Consider the following 20352-nt stretch of genomic DNA (forward strand, 5'->3'; position numbering starts at 1 on the left):
AGAGTTGTTCTGATTAGTCTGCTCAACACTCGCTTCTGGTTGGTCGGTTGTTGTCTCTGACACCGTGGCGGTCTGAGACTCTTTAGCCTCCGTAGAAGCGTCCGTAGAGGCCCCTAAGAGGGGTTCAACCTTGACCCCGGGGGGACGTTTCTTATCCAGGTCTTCTGCTGGTGCACCGTCCGGCTGCTCAGAAGCTTTCACAGACTCTTCAGAAGCTATCTCAGAAGCTTTCACAGACTCTTCAGAAGCGTTCACAGACTCTTTCACACGTTTCTGGCAAGCTTTCTTGTGCCTCACGTTTCCCACTAAAGCCTTGTTACTCTGTCGGTGTTGAACCGCGTTGCGTTGGATGAGGATCTCCTGCTTGGCTCTGGTCTCTTCGCTGATCCACGGTGTCTCTGAACTGTTACATTCCAACTCTACCTTCGGTGATGCTGTGACTCCCTGAGGCGGAGGGGTTTCAGTAGACGTGTTCAGTGTGTCTGTATTAATGACGTTGCATCGTCCTAAGAGATATTCCAAATGCTTCCGTCTCAGATTCATCTCAATGGAGCCAACTGCTACCTTTTCTAGGGATAAAGTGTTCTTCACCCTGGGCAAAGGAATGCACATGTCTGGCTCTATTGGCCTCTTCGTGGGAGGGGAACCTGCCTCCACACCCCCCAGGGGCCCAGACTGTTTTATTTCCTGGCTCTCACTCTTCACATCCATTTCAAGTTGGGTCTCCTTCAAAACATCCTGCAGACTGACCGTCCCCATAACAGCCAGGGGCTTGGGAGCTCTTCTGGTGATGGATAATTTACCATTAGATCTATCTGGCTGGTTTCTGAAAGGCAATCCTCTTAGTGGTTTCTCATTCATGGTGCTGCTGGGATCCCCCGTGCACTGAGAGTTGTTCTGATTAGTCTGCTCAACACTTGCTTCTGGTTGGTCGGTTGTTGTCTCTGACACCGTGGCGGTCTGAGACTCTTTAGCCTCCGTAGAAGCGTCCGTAGAGGCCCCTAAGAGGGGTTCAACCTTGACCCCGGGGGGACGTTTCTTATCCAGGTCTTCTGCTGGTGCACCGTCCGGCTGCTCAGAAGCTTTCACAGACTCTTCAGAAGCTATCTCAGAAGCTTTCACAGACTCTTCAGAAGCTTTCTCAGACTCTTTCACGCGTTTCGGGCGAGCTTTCTTGTGCCTCACGTTTCCCACTAAAGCCTTGTTACTCTGTCGGTGTTGAACCGCGTTGCATTGGATGAGGATCTCCTGCTTGGCTCTGGTCTCTTTGCTGATCCACGGTGTCTCTGAACTGTTACATTCCAACTCTACCTTCGGTGATGCTGTGACTCCCTGAGGTGGAGGGGTTTCAGTAGACGTGTTCAGTGTGTCTGTATTAATGACGTTGCATCGTCCTAAGAGATATTCCAAATGCTTCCGTCTCAGATTAATCTCAATGGAGCCAACTGCTACCTTTTCTAGGGATAAAGTGTTCTTCACCCTGGGCAAAGGAATGCACATGTCTGGCTCTATTGGCCTCTTCGTGGGAGGGGAACCTGCCTCCACACTCCCCAGGGGCCCAGACTGTTTTATTTCCTGGCTCTCACTCTTCACATCCATTTCAAGATGGGTCTCCTTCAAAACATCCTTCAAAACATCCTGCAGACTGACCGTCCCCATAACAGCCAGGGGCTTGGGAGCTCTTCTGGTGATGGATAATTTACCATTAGATCTATCTGGCTGGTTTCTGAAAGGCAATCCATTACGTTCAAAACAGGCACGTATGCTTTCAAAGGTGGTCTTGTACTGGTCTGGCCCTGCAGTGTTGTCAGACACCATTCGATGATGTGCTTCCCCTTGATCAGTGAAAACACACGCAGGAATGGTCTGTAAATGGTGTTTCAGTCTATCTGGGAGTAACATCCAGACAATCCTCACCATCATTATGGCATGTCTCCAAAGCCTACGAACCTGCCTCCGTCGGGACAACAGCTTTAAACTCTGTCTCTCTGTCTCCCCCTCTGGTGAGAGTGGATAGTTCAGCACAGATCTGCCACATCCAGTGACATCCAGGGGCCCAGACTGTTTTATTTCCTGGCTCTCACTCTTCACATCCATTTCAAGTTGGGTCTCCTTCAAAACATCCTTCAAAACATCCTGCAGACTGACCGTCCCCATAACAGCCAGGGGCTTGGGAGCTCTTCTGGTGATGGATAATTTACCATTAGATCTGTCTGGCTCTATTGGCCTCTTCGTGGGAGGGGAACCTGCCTCCGCACTCCCCAGGGGCCCAGACTGTTTTATTTCCTGGCTCTCACTCTTCACATCCTTTTCAAGTTGGGTCTCCTTCAAAACATGATGTGCTTCCCCTTGATCAGTGAAAACACACGCAGGAATGGTCTGTAAATGGTGTTTCAGTCTATCTGGGAGTAACATCCAGACAATCCTCACCATCATTATGGCATGTCTCCAAAGCATACGAACCTGCCTCCGTCGGGACAACAGCTTTAAACTCTGTCTCTCTGTCTCCCCCTCTGGTGAGAGTGGATAGTTCAGCACAGATCTGCCACATCCAGTGACATCCAGACACATTCCAACATTCTCATTGCATGGACACATAGACCTGCTGCACTGCCTGCAGTCATGATATTGAGAGGGATGCTGACGTTTTCGCTTTAAAGACAGTTTGTTGACTGTGTCAGAGGAAGAGTCAGAGTCATCTTCAGTATCGCTGTAACCTGGTGGGGTGCAGTTATCAAGAGAACCTGGAGACCACCCTCCTCCTTTCCTTCCATCGTAACTCTTCTCCAGGTGGACTATATTGTTAGTGACAATGACGGTCCTTGATATCAACTTGTATAACCGGTTCCTATTCTGTATTGTCAACTTCTCCATGGGGACCCTTGTGAAACAAAAGTACACAGATGTTAATTCTGGACAAGATAATACTTATCATTACAACCCGCCAAACACCCTGCCACCCACACCTCAACATCTTGTAAACATTTGCTACTTACCAATCAATGTCTTTATAGTCTTCATCCTGTTATTATGAAAGTTAAACGAAACGCAAATTAGATGTAGCCTACAACACTGAAACAGTAGAATGTCCTTCTCCTTTTAAACCACAACATTTTAGCATTTTAGCTTTTTAAATCATAATAGGCCTACTGTTTTTCTTACTATTATTTTTAAATGACTAGACTTTTTAAATAGGCACTACATTTTATAAACACTGTTATATCTGTCTGTTTTTATTGTATGCATGTGACCTATGTGTGTTTTTAATGTGGATAACGTATTCATGAACTGCACAAAGCCTGTCAAAGGAGAATTTCTGTCACTCTGTGACAGACAATAAAGCAATCTTGAATCTTGAATCTTGAATCTTCTCAAATACAAGGGAACATCATTTCAAACCTCTGTGCCTCCGATTCCGAAACGTGATCCCCATTGATCCCAGATCCACTTCAGTATCAGGACCATGGACAGTCCCCACACGATGGCCTTCCAGTCGATCGGCACAAGACCACAGTCTACAATCAGACATGGGATATCAGAGGCCTCAACGCTGAAATAATCATTTGATGTCTCGTCCGTTGCGAAGCCCACTCTGGTCCGCATTTTGATTTCTTTCAGTTCATTTCTCTCCTTCCCCCCAAAACGTTGACGTCCGTCGGCCAAGAAGGTTCCTTGACGTTTGACTAAATAACTTGGAACACAGTGAAGTCAAACAAAAATAAACACAAATAAACACAGAATGCAGCCGTGCGCGTTGCTACGTAGACGCGTAATAGTGGCCATGATGTTCCATATGTGACACAGTGGCAGCATGGCTTCCCGTTTAGAAGGATGCCTGGCTAGGAAAAGACTATTTGTTTAAAAGACCAGTCGACATGCATTAAAGTTGAATGAACTATTCCTTGCTGGTCATACGCTATTTATTTTATTTTATTATTACTGTTACAAAAAGCAATCTAACCTTTTTAAAAGCCTATAATTAGGCTACTCTTTATTGGGCTACATGTCTAAACGTAATGTGACTGCAGTCACTCCAGTTCGGGAACATTTCTCGTAGGCTAGCAATCAATTTGCATAATTTGCATAATTGATTGTCTTAGTGGTTAATTGGCGTATCAGGTGCGCAATGCGCATAAGTGCATAAAAAGGCTAGTGCATTGTGCAACAGTTGTCTGCGTGTGAGTTGAGGCATTTCTTACCCTTCATATAGCCTGTCAAGACGGGAAGCTGGCGATCTTATGAAGGATTGGAAATTGGACTAAAATAGTCGGTAGAAAAACCTTGAGTGGCATATCACCCAGTAAGTATGAAAAGGGAAAACAACGAAGTTAATAGACAATGGCATTTTTGTGGCATATTTTAGTGGGTTGAGTTTAAGACTTACGCAGAGACTTTGTATATTAGGGCTCATAACATGTGTTAACTTATTCGCCATTGTTTGCAATGATAAGGAAATTGTCCGAAAGTTGGAGACATTTTTCATGGAATAATTAAAGCATGAACTATAATGCCGTAGGCTTTTACTGATTTCTCAATATTAGGCTACATTTAAAAAAAAATGTGAACATAAGATTTTCACAGCTGGGTGTCCACATCTCTGAGGACTTCTCGAACCCTCAACTCCTCTTCCCTGGTCAAAAAGCCACAGCAGTGCCTATACTTCCTGAGGCCATTGAAGAAAGCCCAGCTGTCTCCCAGGATTCTGGCCAACTTCTACCGCTGCATCAGTGAGAGCATCCTAACTAACATCAGTGTGGTATGGAAACTGCACTGGAAGGCCCTGCAACGGGTAGTGAAAACCGCCCAGTGCATCATCAAGGCAAGTTTATTTGTATAGCACATTTCATACAACAGGGGCAATTCAAAGTGCTTTACATGCATTATTTAAAAATACAGCAAGAGGAGCATAAGAAAATAAAAATTACAATGAATAAAAGCAAATATAAGAAGTAAATAGATAAAACATTTTAAAAGACAATAGTTAATGGTAAAAAGACATCGATAGAAGTGTTTGTGTTTAATCATAACTGATGCAAAACATGAAGGTTTTTAGCTTAGATTTAAATATTTTAAGGGTTTGGGCCTGTTTGATTTCTACAGGGAGTTTGTTCCAGGAGCATGCAGCAGCGTGACTGAAAGCTGCTGCACCGTGTTTTGTTTTTACTCTTGGAATTTGTAGCTGATTTGTCTCAGCTGACCTTAGGGACCTTGCGGGAATATAGGGTGGGAGGAGATCTGATATGTATTTTGGTCCAAGACCATTTTGTGATTTGTATGTAATTAGGAGGATTTTGAATTCAATTCTCTGAGACTGGTAGCCAGTGCAGGGATCTCAGGATTGGTGTAATGTGTTAACATTTCTTTGTTTTTGTTAGGACCCTAGCAGCGGCGTTTTGGATGAGCTGCAATTTACGAACAGCTCCTTTAGATAGGCCTGTTAGTAGACCATTACAATGGTCATCGGTACCATCGAGTCCCTCCAGGCAGCCCTGTGCGGCAGAGGGCGTTAAAGCATCATCAAGGACAACTTGCACCCCAGCCACGGTCTGTTTATCCCATCTAAGACTCAAAGTACAAGATCCTCAGGTCCCGTACCAGCAGCCTCCAGAACAGCTTTCACAGAGTTGTCACACGCACACTCAACACCCACGCCTTCCCCCTGCTACTGCTGTTTGCACATACTACCCTTGCACATACCATATTTTTGGACCTACCTCTTTATTGATATAGCCTCTAATGTATACACGGATACTGCTAGCCATCTCTTGTATATACCTCTAACTACTGTACTTATCACTATTGTGTTTTATCACTATTTGCACTTCTGGTTGGATGCTAAACTGCATTGCATTGTCTGGTACTTGTACTCTGCAATGACAACATCTAATTTAGCCCAGTCCCTCATGATGACCATCCATAATTGAAGGACTTTCTGAATGGAATCCTGTGAAATAAACTTGTTTTTTGAAAAGTCGTCTGGGTTTATATTGTCACCTGGGGCTGGGGGTCAAACCAGGTTGTGATTTCATTACCGAGTTTCCACTGATGGGGGCTTTACAATGAACTCTCGGGTCTTAATAACAAGATCAGAAAGCAAGCAAGCAAGGCACACGTTAGACCCCGTCTTCCTTGACCATATAAGGGCAGGCATTCAAACAGGCTCGTTTTCAGCGTGTTCAGTTGGGTTATATTATACGTTGCTTTTGAGAGGCATTGTCCCGTAAATTGACATCCTCTATTTTAGAAATTCATACTAGCAGAAACGTTAACATATTTCTTTAAAAAAATGTTTATAAACAACAGAAACAGCTATTTTAAAGTCCACTGTGCGATAACAACCTGCCTGAACTCACAGAACACACAGAGCGGATAATAGTATAATAATATTTAATAGTATTATTAAATAATAATAGTAGTAATAATAATAATTATATAATAATAATAGTATTCCAGAGTGACGTAAGTATGTGCGACATGCGTGTTCTCGCGATAACTTTCTTCCACCATCCAACATGGCGTCGTAGGGACGCTGGTGTTATTGTTGTGTTGCATGTATGATCAGATCAGTGGACACACACTCACACACACACACGTTCAAGCCGAAAACGAACCACACACCTAACTACACAACTCAATTTGTGGCGGTCTATTCGTTCCTGCGGGTATGAGACAGGTCCGGGGGCGCGATGCTGAGATCCACCGGTTTCTTCCGTGGGATTGACTGCCCGTTCTACACAGAATCCTCCTGTGAGACGGGGAAAAGCGACAAAGATGCTGGTTGCAAAAGACCCGATGGGTGCAAGAGACCCTACTGTCACTTCAGACACAGCAAGCAGAGACGCTCGAGTGACGTTAGGAAGCCCAAAGAACTTACCTCCAAGCAGAAGGGTGAATAACAAGTTCTATTGTGTCAGTTTAGTAGTGTATGATTTTGCTAGTTGCTAGCTAGCTACATAGCAATGTCGCAGTGGGATCCAATGTGTTTGTTTTGAAAAGCATTGAAGCTATATAAACTATATATATAAGCTATATAAACTGTTTGTTTACATGGCGTTTAGGGTAGGCACCAGTTAGTTAGCTAGCTAGTATGTGTTGACTCTGATTCTGATCTCCATGATTCTGCAGAGCAAGGTTATGACCCGTTCAACCCAGACGTGGTGAGACCCGAGGATCAACAGAATGGGGAGTCTGCGGCTGCCACGGTGGACATGGGCGTCCTGGAGTTGGAGCTGGTCAACCGTGCCATCGAGGAGGTCCGCAGTGAGGTGGAGCGGGAGAAGAAGAAGCTCTCTCGCATTGGCGATCAGGAGTACGACCCCACCGCCACTTCCTCCAAGACGGGAGGTAAAAGGCCCAAAGCTGCGCCCGTGGCTGCACCCCTGGCGTATGACCCGGGGTCAAAACCAGCGTCGGTGGCCCAGGAGTACGACCCCACCACCACGTCACCCAAAGGCGGTGCTAAAAGGCCCAAATCTGCGCCCGTGGCTGCACCCCTGGCGTATGACCCAGGGTCAAAACCAGCGTCGGTGGCCCAGGAGTACGACCCCACCACCACGTCCCCCAAAGGGGGAGCTAAAAGGCCCAAATCTGGTCCTGTGGCCTCTCCCCTGGCATATGACCCAGGTTCAAAAACAGTGCCCTTGGACCAGGAATATGACCCCACCACCACCTCTCCTAAAGGGGGAGCTAAAAGGCCCAAAAGTACACCCTTGGCATATGATCCAGGGAGCTATCAGATTAACTCTACGGCTGACTATAATCCTACCCCTTGCTTTAGTAAATATACCTTAGACTCTGACACCCAGGGCAACAAAGCCAGTTCTATGGAATATGTACCGACGTCTGTTACAAAAACGTCTGTGAAAAAGCTTGCACATAAAACACAACCCCCCCGTCTACCCTCTCCCCCTCTTAGCCCTAAGTACTCCACTAATTCGTCTTCCTCTAAGTGCAAGTACATATTGGACTATTCCAAGCCATCCACAGATATGGAGTACGACCCTCTCTCCAACTATTCGGCCAAACTCGTTGGTAAGAACAGGAAGGACCAAAGGGTCGAGGTTGCTAAGGGAGACGCGAGGAAGAGGCACCTATCGGGGACGAGAAAGCCGTCGACGGACGAGGAATACGTGCCGACGGTTAAGAAGCCGAGGCAGCCGAGCGCAGACACGCAGAAGTACACCGCCAGTTTCTCTGAGTCCGACGAGGAGAGCTCCGGGACAGAGTATCGGCCCACCTTGCTCAGCCGCCTTCAGCGGAGGAAGAGCAGCAGCGGGTCGGTGGAAGATGCCGCCGTCGGAGCAGGGAGGACGGGGGGGGGAACGCTGAGCGGGCTGAAACAGAGAAGTCAGGACGAGTCTAGAGAGCAGGGGGACTCGGAGGACACAGAGAACCAGGAAGTAGGTAGGCTAAAAGAGAAGTCTGAGAATGAGAAAGTGCCAGTTAAAACCACCAGTCACATAAACCAGAAGAACAGCAAAGTAGAGCATGTGCACAAGGCTGAAAAGGAGTCAAGTCAAAAGAGTGGCAGTGGTAGTAGTAAGGGCAAAGGAAGTGGGGATGGCAAGAAAATAAATGTGTCAAAGAAACCAAGCCATGACTCGGCAAAGAAGGACAGCAAGAATCATGATAAGAAGAAAGAGGATGAGAAAAACAAGATAAAGGAGATAAAGTCTGTGGATAAAGGCAGGAAGGAGGGGAAGGAGGAGAAGAGAAGTGATGGAAAGAACAAGAGGCCAGAGAAGGTAAAAGGGGAGTCGAGCAAGAAAGAGAAGGACAGAGAAAAGGGGGGAGGCGATTGTAAGAAACCAAAGACTTCAGACAAGGAGAAGGAGTCTTCTAAACACAAGAATGGTCAGATTCACAGTAGTGGGAGTGGGAAGGACTCCAAAAAACCTGTCAAAGAGAGCTCTAACGGCAACAAAGACAAGGGGAAGAACATCAGCTCCTCTTCAGACGGGAAAACCAGCAAGGTGAAACAAAGAACTCTGAGTCACGTGGATCTGTTTGGGGATGAGAGTGTGGAGGAGGAAGAGGAGGAGGAGGAGGAAGAAGAAGAGGAGGAGGAGGAGGAAGAGATACTGGTGAGGAAGTCAGCCAACGTTTTCAAGAGGGGAGGTCTGAACAAGAGGAAAGCCTCGGAGCTCACCTCTTCCTCAGAGGATGATGATGGTGGGCCAGAGGATGACAGGGGGGACGACATGACTGACGGCGGAGATGTGGACTATTCCGATCTGCAAGTAGACATGGATTTCTTCGACTCTGATCCAATGGAGGAGTGTTTCAGGATCTTCAACGAATCCAAGGACGTGAAGACAGAAGACAAGGGAAGGCAATCCAAGCAGGTAATACTTTACTTGACCGTTTACTTAGTTTCGCCGGAGCTTGTGTTGTGTTTCATTACTGTCGGTTATTAGCTTCCCCCGGTTTGTCCCCAGCAAGGTTTCCAGCGGTAGATTGTATGTTTATTTATGTAATTTAATTTATTATTGATCATTTTTTATTCATTTGGGGGCATGCCACACACTATTAATCCCCATGTTTGTTTGACTGTTTGGCCAGTTTGTCCTGAGGTAGATCTCAGCTGTTTACTCATCCAGGGAATAATTCATGGATTCAAAGGATAACTTTGTGTGAGAATATAGTCTGAAAACTCTTCTCTTCTTTTCAGCCCTTGAGAGATTCAGACGACGAGGACGCTGAGAGCACCACTCTCGTCCCCGGGCAGAAGAAGAGGGTGTCCCATTTCTCAGCCAAAGTAAGTAGGACTTTGCCGTCCGAAATTTCACCCCCATCTCTTCAGTGAGGCCTGAGGTGTACGTCGGTGTCTGTGAATGACACAAAACGGATGTTTGTGTTTTTCAGCCCGAGGCGGCTCCCAGGTCTGTGCAGCGACCACACAGGAGGATGGGGGCCCAGGAGATCTGTTACCAGCGCATGCAGATAGCCCAGCAGCAGGCTGCCCAGCTGGCTGCAGCCATGAAGACAGCCTCTGCCTCGCCCAGGCCCGGCCCCGGCCCCAGACCCAGCCCCAGCCCCAGCCCCTTCCCTGGGGAGAGGAAGAGAGTCGCCCATCGTCCCGTCGGCCCCTTAGCATCTTCCTCCAAGCCTGGTACGAACGCCCCTTCCACCTCGTATGAGCTCCTGTAGCATGGCCGAACTGTGTAGTTATGAAAATGACATCTGTGTGTCTGAGTCTGACACTGAAGCACGTGGCACCCTGCTCTGCTAAACAATGGAGCCCTGACTTTTAAATGATGTTATCTAACATGCAGGAGAGGGTTTTTTGAGAAATCTGGTTTGTGTATCTGACTGTAGGTTCTTCAGAGGCGAAGCAGGCTGGCAGCCGGGTGTTGTCCCCGACGCGCACCCTCCTCCCCGGTCACCTGTCTGTGAAGGCCCAGACGTCCGCAGGCATCCTGTCCAAGACCACCACCACTGTCGTCCAGAAGAGGATGGCGCACACACCCACCCTCAAGGTACAGGCAGCCATCAATGACCAACCGACACCACCACCATGTCATTATCACTTAGGCTCTGTATCTGTTTTTTTATTATTGTTATTTATTTATGTATATTTGGGGATTACAGGATATACCAGCACAGTTTACAGTAATGGATTAGGTTATTAGGAAACTGTCATTTTTGTCTGTTAGCTCACTAACTGCGGAACACTCACCACCTAGAGTGCCAAGTGTTTTATGTGGTATTTACCTAGCAACAGTACCGTAATTGGCTACAAAATGAATCATTTCTGCATTTCTGGTAAATAAAGTCTCCCTTGGCACTCTAGAATGTTGACAGTTCGGGCGACTTTATTCACCCCTGGCACTACATGAATTAAAGTGATGTTTATACATGTTTCACATGTGTTTTGTTCGTGTGCGTTCCTCTCAGAGCACGGCAATGAAGCGTCCGACCATTCCCACCGAATTCGGGGCCAAAGTCCCCACCATCGTTCGCCAGCGGTACCTCAACATCTTCATCGAAGAGTGTGTGAAGTTCTGCCCTAGCGAGGATATCGCCTTCCAGATGGTATGTGGAGATCATACATAACCATGAAGTCACTCATGTTATCTTCCGTCTAACTCTTTTTACACAATTCCATGACATTGACATACCCTTTGCACTGCCAGACGGTACAGTGGGCCTATGTCAAAGTAATCATATATATATATGATATCATATATATATAATAATATATGCCATTTAGTTGACGCTTTCATCCAAAGTGACTTACATTGCAGTGAGTGCATACATTTTTCAGTATATATGGTTCCAGAAAGGCTTGAATGCTTAATGCTGGCTAATTGTATAACGTGGTGTGGTGTTTTTCATGGTGTTGATGGTGAGGTGTTTTTGATGGTGTGGTGGTGTTGTTGAAGGTGTTGTATTGACAGTGTTGATGATGATGTTGATGGTGTTGATGATGATGTTGATGGTGTTGATGATGATGATGATGGTGTTGACGATGGTGTTGGTGATGATGATGATGATGATGATGATGACGACGATGGTGTTGATGATGATGATGATGATGACAGTGTTGACGGTGTTTCAGGCTCTCGACGAGGAGAAGGTGGTGTACGACCGGAGCAGCAGCAAGAACATCTACCTCAACGTGGCCGTCAACACGCTGAAGAAGCTGCGCGGCAAGAACACCAACACACCACAACACAGTAGGTCACCTGACCTCCGCCTCGGAACACCAACACACCACAACACAGTCGGTCACCTGACCTCCGCCTCAGAACACCAACACACCACAACACAGTACACCTGACCGCCGCAGAACGAGTGTATATATGCTACACACCACTCCAATACGAACACACGCCGCCTATCTGTAAAACATACTTACTGGACATGTATACACTTGATTCATACATGGTCATGTCCAAAATATGTACACAAGAAATACACACACATTCATATTCATGTCCAAAATATGTACACAAAGACACACTATATATATATATATATATATATATATATATATATACAGTATATATGCAAATATGTACACACACACACAGACATTTCAGAATGCCTGTAGAGTGATGTGCAGATTCATGTAGCCCACACAGCAGGTGTGGCGTGGCCGTGTCGCCAGTGTCAACAGCAGTTGTTGCTAGTGGTAACAGTGACAGCAGCACATGTGCATCCATGGTTCCTGTCCCTGTCACGCTAACAGTGTTCTGTGTTGTCTCCTGTTTGCTGTTTGTTATGGATGCTTGTCCCGCGGGGGGGGGGGGGGGGGGGGGGGGTATACAAGTGTTCTGACTGCCCGTCCCGGTCCACAGAGAGCCCGGCGTACGTGGCGGGGGCAGCCAACAGGAAGTCCATGTCCCATGAGGAGGTGCTGGGGGGGCGCATGGCTGCCAGGACCAGCTTCACCATCAACAGGTCAGGGAAGCAGCAGGAGGAGAAACTCACTGGTGAGTAGTAATAGTAGTGGTGGTGGTGGTGGTGGTGGTGGTGGTGGTGGTGGTAGTAATAGTGGTGGTGGTGGTAGTAGTAGTAGTAATAGTGGTGGTGGTGGTAGTAGTAGTAGTAGTAGTAGTAGTAGTAGTAGTAGTAATAGTGGTGGTAGGAGTAGCAGTAGTAATAGTAGTAGTAGTAGTAGCAGTAGTAGTAGTAGTAGTAGTAGTAGTAGTAGTAGTAGTAGTAGCAGTAGTAGTAGTAGTAGTACTACTACTAATAATAATAATAGTAATAATAGTGGTGGTAGTAGTAGTAGTGGTAGTAGTAGTAGTTGTAGTGGTAGTCGTAGTGGTAGTAGTAGTAGTAGTGGTAGTAGTAGTGGTAGTAGTAGTGGTAGTGGTAGTAGTAGTAGTAGTGGTAGTAGTAGTGGTAGTGGTAGTATCATCATCATCTGAGAGGATTGGATAGGTATAAGCTAGATGGTACAGTAGTAGCTCAACCTTGCCTTCAGACCGGCAATTCTGCATCCCAGTTCTGTGGTGCTGGACTGGTTTGAGTCTAGGTTTGAGGCAGGGTATTATGTCATCATGTTCTGTAGAAGTAGGACAACTTAATATAGAACGGAAGAGTTATTCATTCTGAAGGCTATGAATGGAAGCGTACTAGACCTCTGGTCTCCCGATCAATATCTTTTGAAGTTCCACAGTGATTGTGTCCCATGTTAACAATAGAGAAGGGTGTTTTGATGCCGTGAGGATTTTGTCATCATGTTCTGTAGAAGTAGGACAACTCAATACATAGAACTGTTCAACCTGAAGGCTTTGAATGGAAGCATACTAGACTAGAGAACCTCTGGAGAGTTCACTGAGTTCAATGAGTCACATGTTGGAACAGGGCAAGACAAATTTATTTGTATAGCACATTATTCATACAACTTAATGTAGACTCCTAGAGCTTTACAACACAAGATAAATTGATAACTATTAATAACAATTAATAAGTGGAGATTTTTTTTTTAATATATATATATATAAGTGGGGGGGGGGAAATGAGTCGTCATGTAAAATTCAGTCAAATTAAAAGCCGAACAAAGAAGTAAGATACAGTAACAATTTAAAATGTTCAGGTTTAAAAACTATAAATAAAAACAAATCAAATTGTTAAAAAAGCCTAGCCTAACTCTTTAAAATACACCCAATTAAAAGCCGAACAGAACATAAAAGTCCTATTTTTAAAGTGGTACACCTTGTGGTAGGAGGTTGTGAACTGTCACGTGACTGATACTACTTCCTGCGTCCGTCGCTAGGCGTCGCGCTGTACAGGAAGCTGAGGGAGTACCTGCTGACCGAGGAGCAGTTCCAGGAGCACAACTATCCCAGACCGCACCCTGACCGCTCGGGACGCGCCGTCGTTCACAACGTCCCGGAGAAGAAGAACGTCGACCGTGAGTAGCCCTGCTTCCTGTCCACCCATTCAGTAGACCTGCTTCCTGTCCACCCATTCAGTAGACCTGCTTCCTGTCCACCCCCTCAGTAGCCCTGCTTCCTACTGTCCACCCACTCAGTAGCCCTGCTTCCTACTGTCCACACACTCAATAGCCCTGCTTCTTACTGTCCACCCACTCAGTAGCCCTGCTCCCTACTGTCCACCCACTCAGTAGACCTGCTTCTTACTGTCCACCCACTCAGGCTTCCTACTGTCCACTCACTCAGTAGACCTGTGTCGTGGATATAATCGATTCTTAATAGATTTAGTAGAACTTATAAAGCACAAAGAGCTTAGATCAATTGTCTCCAAAGAGGCCTTTTATTAAGCCAAGTTACATGAGCGCAGAGAGAAATGAGCAGACCAATAAGCAAGAAGCAATGGCCCAAAGCAAGAAGCAGCAGCCAACGATGGGTGCGACTCATATTTATAGAACTGTCCTTGGTCATGAGGTCACTATTCTTGGGAACCAATCATATTATACAAATCTGTGATTACACAAGTTATGGGCCCTGTCCATAGTCAGAATTATTCACTGCGCCACAGATCTTGGCCCATCCCTTACAGGAAGGAAATGGGCCTTCCTTGAGTGCTAGCTTCGCCACTACTGTAGAGACTTACATTTCTCAGTATAACATGATATAAAACCACTACACCTGCTTCCTACTGTCCACCCACTCAGGCTCCCTACTGTCCACTCACTCAGGCTTCTCCATCCGTCCACCCTGGACCGGGGGGGGTGGATCATCTAATCCTACGGGAGTTTTAGGTGCTTTTAATAGGGGGCGGCAGGTAGTCTAGAGGTTAGAGAGGCCGGCTAGCAATCGGAAGGTCGATCCCCGCCTCTGGAGGGAGCCGGATGTGAGCTGGTGACTGGAGAGTTGCTGGCATCATATCTAAGGTGCCTACCAAAATAAAAAAAGAAGTTATTATTACCACTGCCGTTGTGTCCTTGAGCAAGCCACTTGACCCCCTACTTGCTCCATGGCTGCTGACTATGGCTGACCCTGTGCCTAGAGCAAAAAATAAATTTCGTTGTACTGTGCAATGACAAAAGGTTGAATCTAATCTAATTAGATTATTTCTCCTTCCTTCTCATCTCGTCTGTTTCTGCAGCGTTCGCCAAGGTGTGCTGTCGATGCGGAGCCGAGTACAAGATCAACGCCAACGGCAACTGCGTGCGCAAGGAGGAGTGTAACCATCACTGGGGCCGTCTGCGCAGACATAAAGGTGTGTGTCTCTATCTGTACCTGTCCAAGTACTCCCTTTTATTGCACATGTTACGGTACATGTGGGAATACGGTACATGTGGTAAAACTAGGGTTAGGGTTAGGTGCTAGGGTGCAAGGGTTACGGTTAGGGTTAAGGTTAGGGGTAGGGTTAGGGTTGGGGTTGGGGTTAGGGTTAAGGTTAGGGTTAGGGTTAGACATGCCAGCATGTACCAAGTCACCCTAGCACCTAACCCTAGTTTTCCCACATGTACCGTAACACACATAACTTCATTATTTTTATTTTTTAGATTGGACTTTGACAATGTCTTTAGCTGTGTAGTTTTATTGAGTTAACACCAATGTCTGGTATACATTTCATGTGAATAGCTGCAATGGAAATATGTTGAATTAAAAACATATTGTTGATTATTGTTATTGTTGACTTATTTCCCCCACTGTATGTGTGCGCTGTAGGCCATGGTGCTAGACCACTGGATCACCCCAGGCCACCAAACACTCTTTTGGCATGTGTTGCATTTGTATATTCTGTTGCAACACGTCCAGATTTGCATGCAATGTGTTTGTTGTTTAGTCTGTCTTTTATGATAAGTGTTTCTCTCTCTGCCTGTCTTGTTTGTCTCTATGTCTCTCTGTCTGTCTGTCTGTCTGCCTGTCTCTCTGTCTCTTTGCGTGTCTGTCTGTCTGTCTCTCTGTCTATCTGTCTGACTCTCTGTCTGACTCTTTGTCTGTCTGTCTGTCTGTGGTCATAGGTTCGGGAGGCTGGGAGACCAACTACAACTGTTGCTCGGGGGCCGTGGGCACTCCTGGCTGTTCGGTTTCCAAGGTAACTCCTTAGGAACTAAGGACCAGCTCCACTGTTCAACAATACTTCTCTGTTGAATAACGTCTTAAAAAAGCCCCATGTTTAAAGCAGATTTATTTAATTCTCCCTTCTTGGATAGTCTCTGTTTGAGATTTGAGTAATACTGTAGAACACTGATCTCGCGCAAGGTTAACTGTTATCGAATCACCAGGGGGCGGTGTTGTCCCTGACATGTTGACTGACTGTGCGACCGATTGCGCTCAACGCTTGCCTTCCCTGAGAAGCATATTACCTCAGAATATTAGCCTCAGTAATATAGAATATTACCTCAGAGGTTAGATCTTTCCAAGAACGGATGAGTACAGAAAAATACAAAATCGAGGCGTCTCTTTTCGTACGTTTCACAGCAACACGTTCAGGACGGACGCAAAGAGTCAGTGGACGGCTACGTCCAGACCTTCGAGAAGTCTCTCCCCCCCGACGGCAACGGCGGCGTCTACGCCCTGGATTGTGAGATGGTGAGCAGCCCCCTGCTGGGAACACCACCTCCCTGTCTCACACCCATTTACCTCTACCTCCTCCCTGTCACACCCATTTACCTCTACCACATCCCTGTCTCACACCCATTTACCTCTACCTCCTCCCTCTCACACCCATTTACCTCTACCTCCTCCCTGTCACACACCCATTTACCTCTACCTCCTCCCTGTCTCACACCCAGCTACGTCTCAGTACTGGGACATACAGCAGAGGGGCATCCTCACCTCTTGTAACATCTCTCTCTCTCTCTCTCTCCCTTTCTCCTTCTCTCTCTCTCTCTCTCTCTTCTTCTCTACCTCTCTCCTTCGCTCTCTCTTCCTTTCTCTCTCTCTCTCTGTCTCTCCCTTTCTCCCTCCCCCCTCTCTCTGTCTCCTTCTCTCTCTCTCTCTCTGTCTCCCTCATTCTCTCTCTCTCTCTCCCCCTCTCTCTGTCTCCTTCTCTCTCTCTCTCTCTCTCTCTCTCTCTGTCTCCCTCCTTCTCTCTCTCCCCCTCTCTCTCTCTCTCTCTCTGTCTCCCTCCTTCTCTCTCCCCCTCCCCCTCCCTCCTGTGGAACAGTGCTACACCAGGACGGGTCTGGAGCTGACCAGGGTGACGGTCATCAACGCGGAGCTGAAGGTCATCTACGACACGTTCGTCAAACCGGAGAGCAAAGTGGTGGACTACAACACACGGTGAGAGGCCTCGGAGAACAGGACCACACACACACACACACACACACACATACACACACACAGAGACAGACAGACACACACACACACACACACACACACACACACACACATACACACACACAGAGACAGACACACACACACACACACACACACACACACACACACATACACACACACAGAGACAGACACACAGACAACACTGGTTGGTATTCTAAACCAGGGTGTGGTGTGTGTTTGTGTGTCAGGTTTTCGGGCGTGACGGAGGAGGACCTGGAGAACGCCACCATCACCCTCAGGGACGTGCAGGCGGTGATGCTCAACATGTTCAGCGCTGAGTCCATCCTGATAGGACACAGTCTGGAGAGCGACCTGCTGGCCCTCAAGGTAACCATAGGGACTACTCGTTGTGTTCCATCGTTGTTACACACACACACACACACACACACACACACACACACACACACACACACACTCCTATTGGAATACAACGTGGTCAAAATACCTACAGTACAGATACATTCAATGTAGGACCGTTTGCAATACAGATAGGTGGCAAACACAAGTATATGACAAGCACATTGTTGACATACTGTCTCGTTGTGTTGTGTGTCTGTCTTCCTGTCTGTCTTCCTGTCTGCTTTCCTGTCTGTCTGCCTGTCTGTCTGCCTGTCTGCCTGCCTGTCTGTCCCGTCTGTCTGTCTGCCTGCCTGTCTGTGTGTCTGTCTGTCTGCTTGTCTGTCTGTCTGTCTGTCTGCCTGTCTGTCTGCCTGCCTGCCTGCTTGCCTGCCTGTCTGTGTGTCTGCCTGCCTGTCTGTCTGTCTGTCTGTCTGCCTGCCTGTGTGTCTGTCTGCCTGCCTGCCTGCCTGCCTGTGTGTGTGTCTGTCTGTCTGTCTGTCTGCCTGCCTGCCTGCCTGTGTGTTTGCCTGCCTGCCTGCCTGCGTTTCTGTCTGTCTGTCTGCCTGCCTGCCTGCCTGCCTGCCTGCCTGCCTGCCTGCCTGTGTGTCTGTGTGTGTGTCTGTCTGCCTGTGTGTCTGTCTGTCTGCCTGTCTGTGTGTCTGTCTGCCTGCCTGTGTGTCTGTCTGTCTGTCTGTCTGCCTGCCTGCCTGTGTGTCTGTGTGTCTCAGCTCATCCACAGTACTGTAGTGGACACGTCCATCGTGTTCCCCCACCGCCTGGGCCTGCCCTACAAACGGGCCCTGAGGAACCTGATGGGCGACCACCTCAAACGCATCATCCAGGACAGCGGTGAGAAGCTGCACTCTGATAACATTGCTGCTTTAAAAGAATTTTAAAAATAAAAAATCCCTCTGTTCTCCCTCCCTCCCTCTGTTCTCCCTCCCTCCCTCTGTTCTCCCTCCCTCCCTCTGTTCTCCCTCCCTCCCTCTGTTCTCTTTCTCTACCTCCCTCTGTTCTCCCTCCCTCCCTCTGTTCTCCCTCCCTCCCTCTGTTCTTTCACCCTCCCTCTGTTCTCCCTCCCTCCCTCTGTTCTCCCTCCCTCCCTCTGTTGTCTCTCTCTCTCCCTCTGTTCTCTCTCCCTCTGCTCTCTCTCTCTCCCCTTCCTTTGTTGTTGTTGTTGTTGTTGTTGCTGCACTCTTTGATGTGTAATAAGCATTTGAGCTGACAGGAAGGTGGTGTACTGTCACTGCCTTGCGCTCCCACCCAGATGCATGCATAAAGAACCAAACCTGATCATGTGGAACATTTTCAGCCACTCTCTGAGAACATTGGATAGCATTGGATTTTATTTGTCCGATTTGCAACTGTCATTCTCCTCAGAGCAGCTAAGTATCGTGACCAGATGACTGATAGACACACTCTCTCCCTCTCTCCCTCTCTCCCTCTCTCTGTCTCTCTTTTTCTCTCTGTCTCTCCCTCTCTCTTTCTCTCCCTCTCTTCTCTCTCTCCCTCTCTTCTCTCTCTCCCTCTCTTCTCTCTCTCCCTCTCTTCTCTCTCTCCCTCTCTTCTCTCTCCATCCCTCCCTCTGTTCTCTCCATCCCTCCCTCTCTTCTCTCTCTCCCTCTCTTCTCTCTCTCCATCCCTCTCTTCTCTCCCTCCCTCTCTTCTCTCTCTCCCTCTCTTCTCTCTCTCCCTCTCTTCTCTCTCTCCCTCTCTTCTCTCTCTCCCTCTCTTCTCTCTTCTCTCTCTCCCTCTCTTCTCTCCCTCCCTCTCTTCTCTCTCTCCCTCTCTTCTCTCTCTCCCTCTCTTCTCTCTCTCCCTCTCTTCTCTCTCTCCATCCCTCCCTCTGTTCTCTCCATCCCTCCCTCTGTTCTCTCTCTCCCTCTCTTCTCTCTCTCTCTCTCCCTCTCTTCTCTCTCTCTCTCTCTCTCTCTCTCTTCTCTCTCTCCATCCCTCCCTCTGTTCTCTCCCTCCCTCTCTTCTCTCTCTCCCTCTCTCTCTCTCTCTCTCTCTCTCCCTCCCTCTCTTCTCTCTCTCTCTCCCTCTCTTCTCCCTCTCTCTCTCTCTCTCTCTCTCTCTCTCTCCCTCTCTCTCTCTCCCTCCCTCTCTTCTCTCTCTCCCTCCCTCTCTTCTCTCTCTCCATCCCTCTCTTCTCTCTCTCCATCCCTCCCTCTGTTCTCAGTGGAGGGCCACGACTCCAGCGAGGACGCCATCGCGTGCATGGAGCTGATGATGTGGAAGATCAAAGAAGACGCCAAGGTGAAGAGATGACCTCCGCCCTCTCCGCTCCGCCCCCCGTCCCCCGTCCCCCCTTCCGCCCCTTCCCCGGTCTCGCCCCGCCCCCCTCCCACCTGGGAGGCTGCAGAGAGGGCCGGCGGGGGGGGGCAGGAGGGCGGCAAAGACCGCCGCTGGTCGTCTGAGGGGCCGACAGCCCAGCACTTGAGTTCCACTGTGATCACACCTTGACAGTGATGAAGAGGGAAGGAAAGAAAGACAGAGGAGAGAGAAAGAGACAGACAGACAGACAGACAGACAGAGAGACAGAGCAGAGTGACCCTGGCCTGAAGCGGTGTCTTCAGGGACGGCCCTGTTCCGACGCCCCCAGACTGGACCCTTGGAGACGGCCTGTTGCTGCAGTACAACAGACCCGTCCTCCGTAGAGCAACGCAGGGGCAGGAAATCAACAGTGTTTTCTTCTTTTTACTGTTAGTATTTTATTTCTAAGACGAAGGTCACCGTGAGTGATCGTTATCGTTTTTTATTTTTTCGTTAAATATGTACTTTTTTTTTTCTTCTTCCTCCC

At 47.8% G+C, this 20352-nt stretch overlaps 1 protein-coding gene across 1 annotated transcript; it reads left to right on the forward strand.

The window, feature by feature from the left end:
- Window positions 1-6686: 6686 nt before the first annotated feature.
- On the forward strand, window positions 6687-20075 carry rexo1 (REX1, RNA exonuclease 1 homolog; the record flags this gene model as incomplete). Its single annotated transcript, XM_080536190.1, has 17 exons — window positions 6687-6888; window positions 7126-7344; window positions 7687-9341; window positions 9671-9801; window positions 9903-10111; window positions 10318-10478; window positions 10897-11034; window positions 11561-11678; window positions 12303-12437; window positions 13730-13867; window positions 15025-15138; window positions 15890-15963; window positions 16350-16460; window positions 17038-17153; window positions 17399-17537; window positions 18278-18398; window positions 19732-20075. The coding sequence occupies 17 exons, from the start codon at window positions 6687-6689 to the stop codon at window positions 19818-19820; spliced, it is 3870 nt and encodes a 1289-aa protein (XP_080392316.1). The 3' UTR covers window positions 19821-20075.
- Between the last annotated feature and the right edge of the window lie 277 nt (window positions 20076-20352).

The sequence above is a fragment of the Nansenia antarctica genome (assembly GCF_963989245.1).
Source record: "Nansenia antarctica genome assembly, chromosome: 7".
Classification (NCBI taxonomy): domain Eukaryota; kingdom Metazoa; phylum Chordata; class Actinopteri; order Argentiniformes; family Microstomatidae; genus Nansenia; species Nansenia antarctica.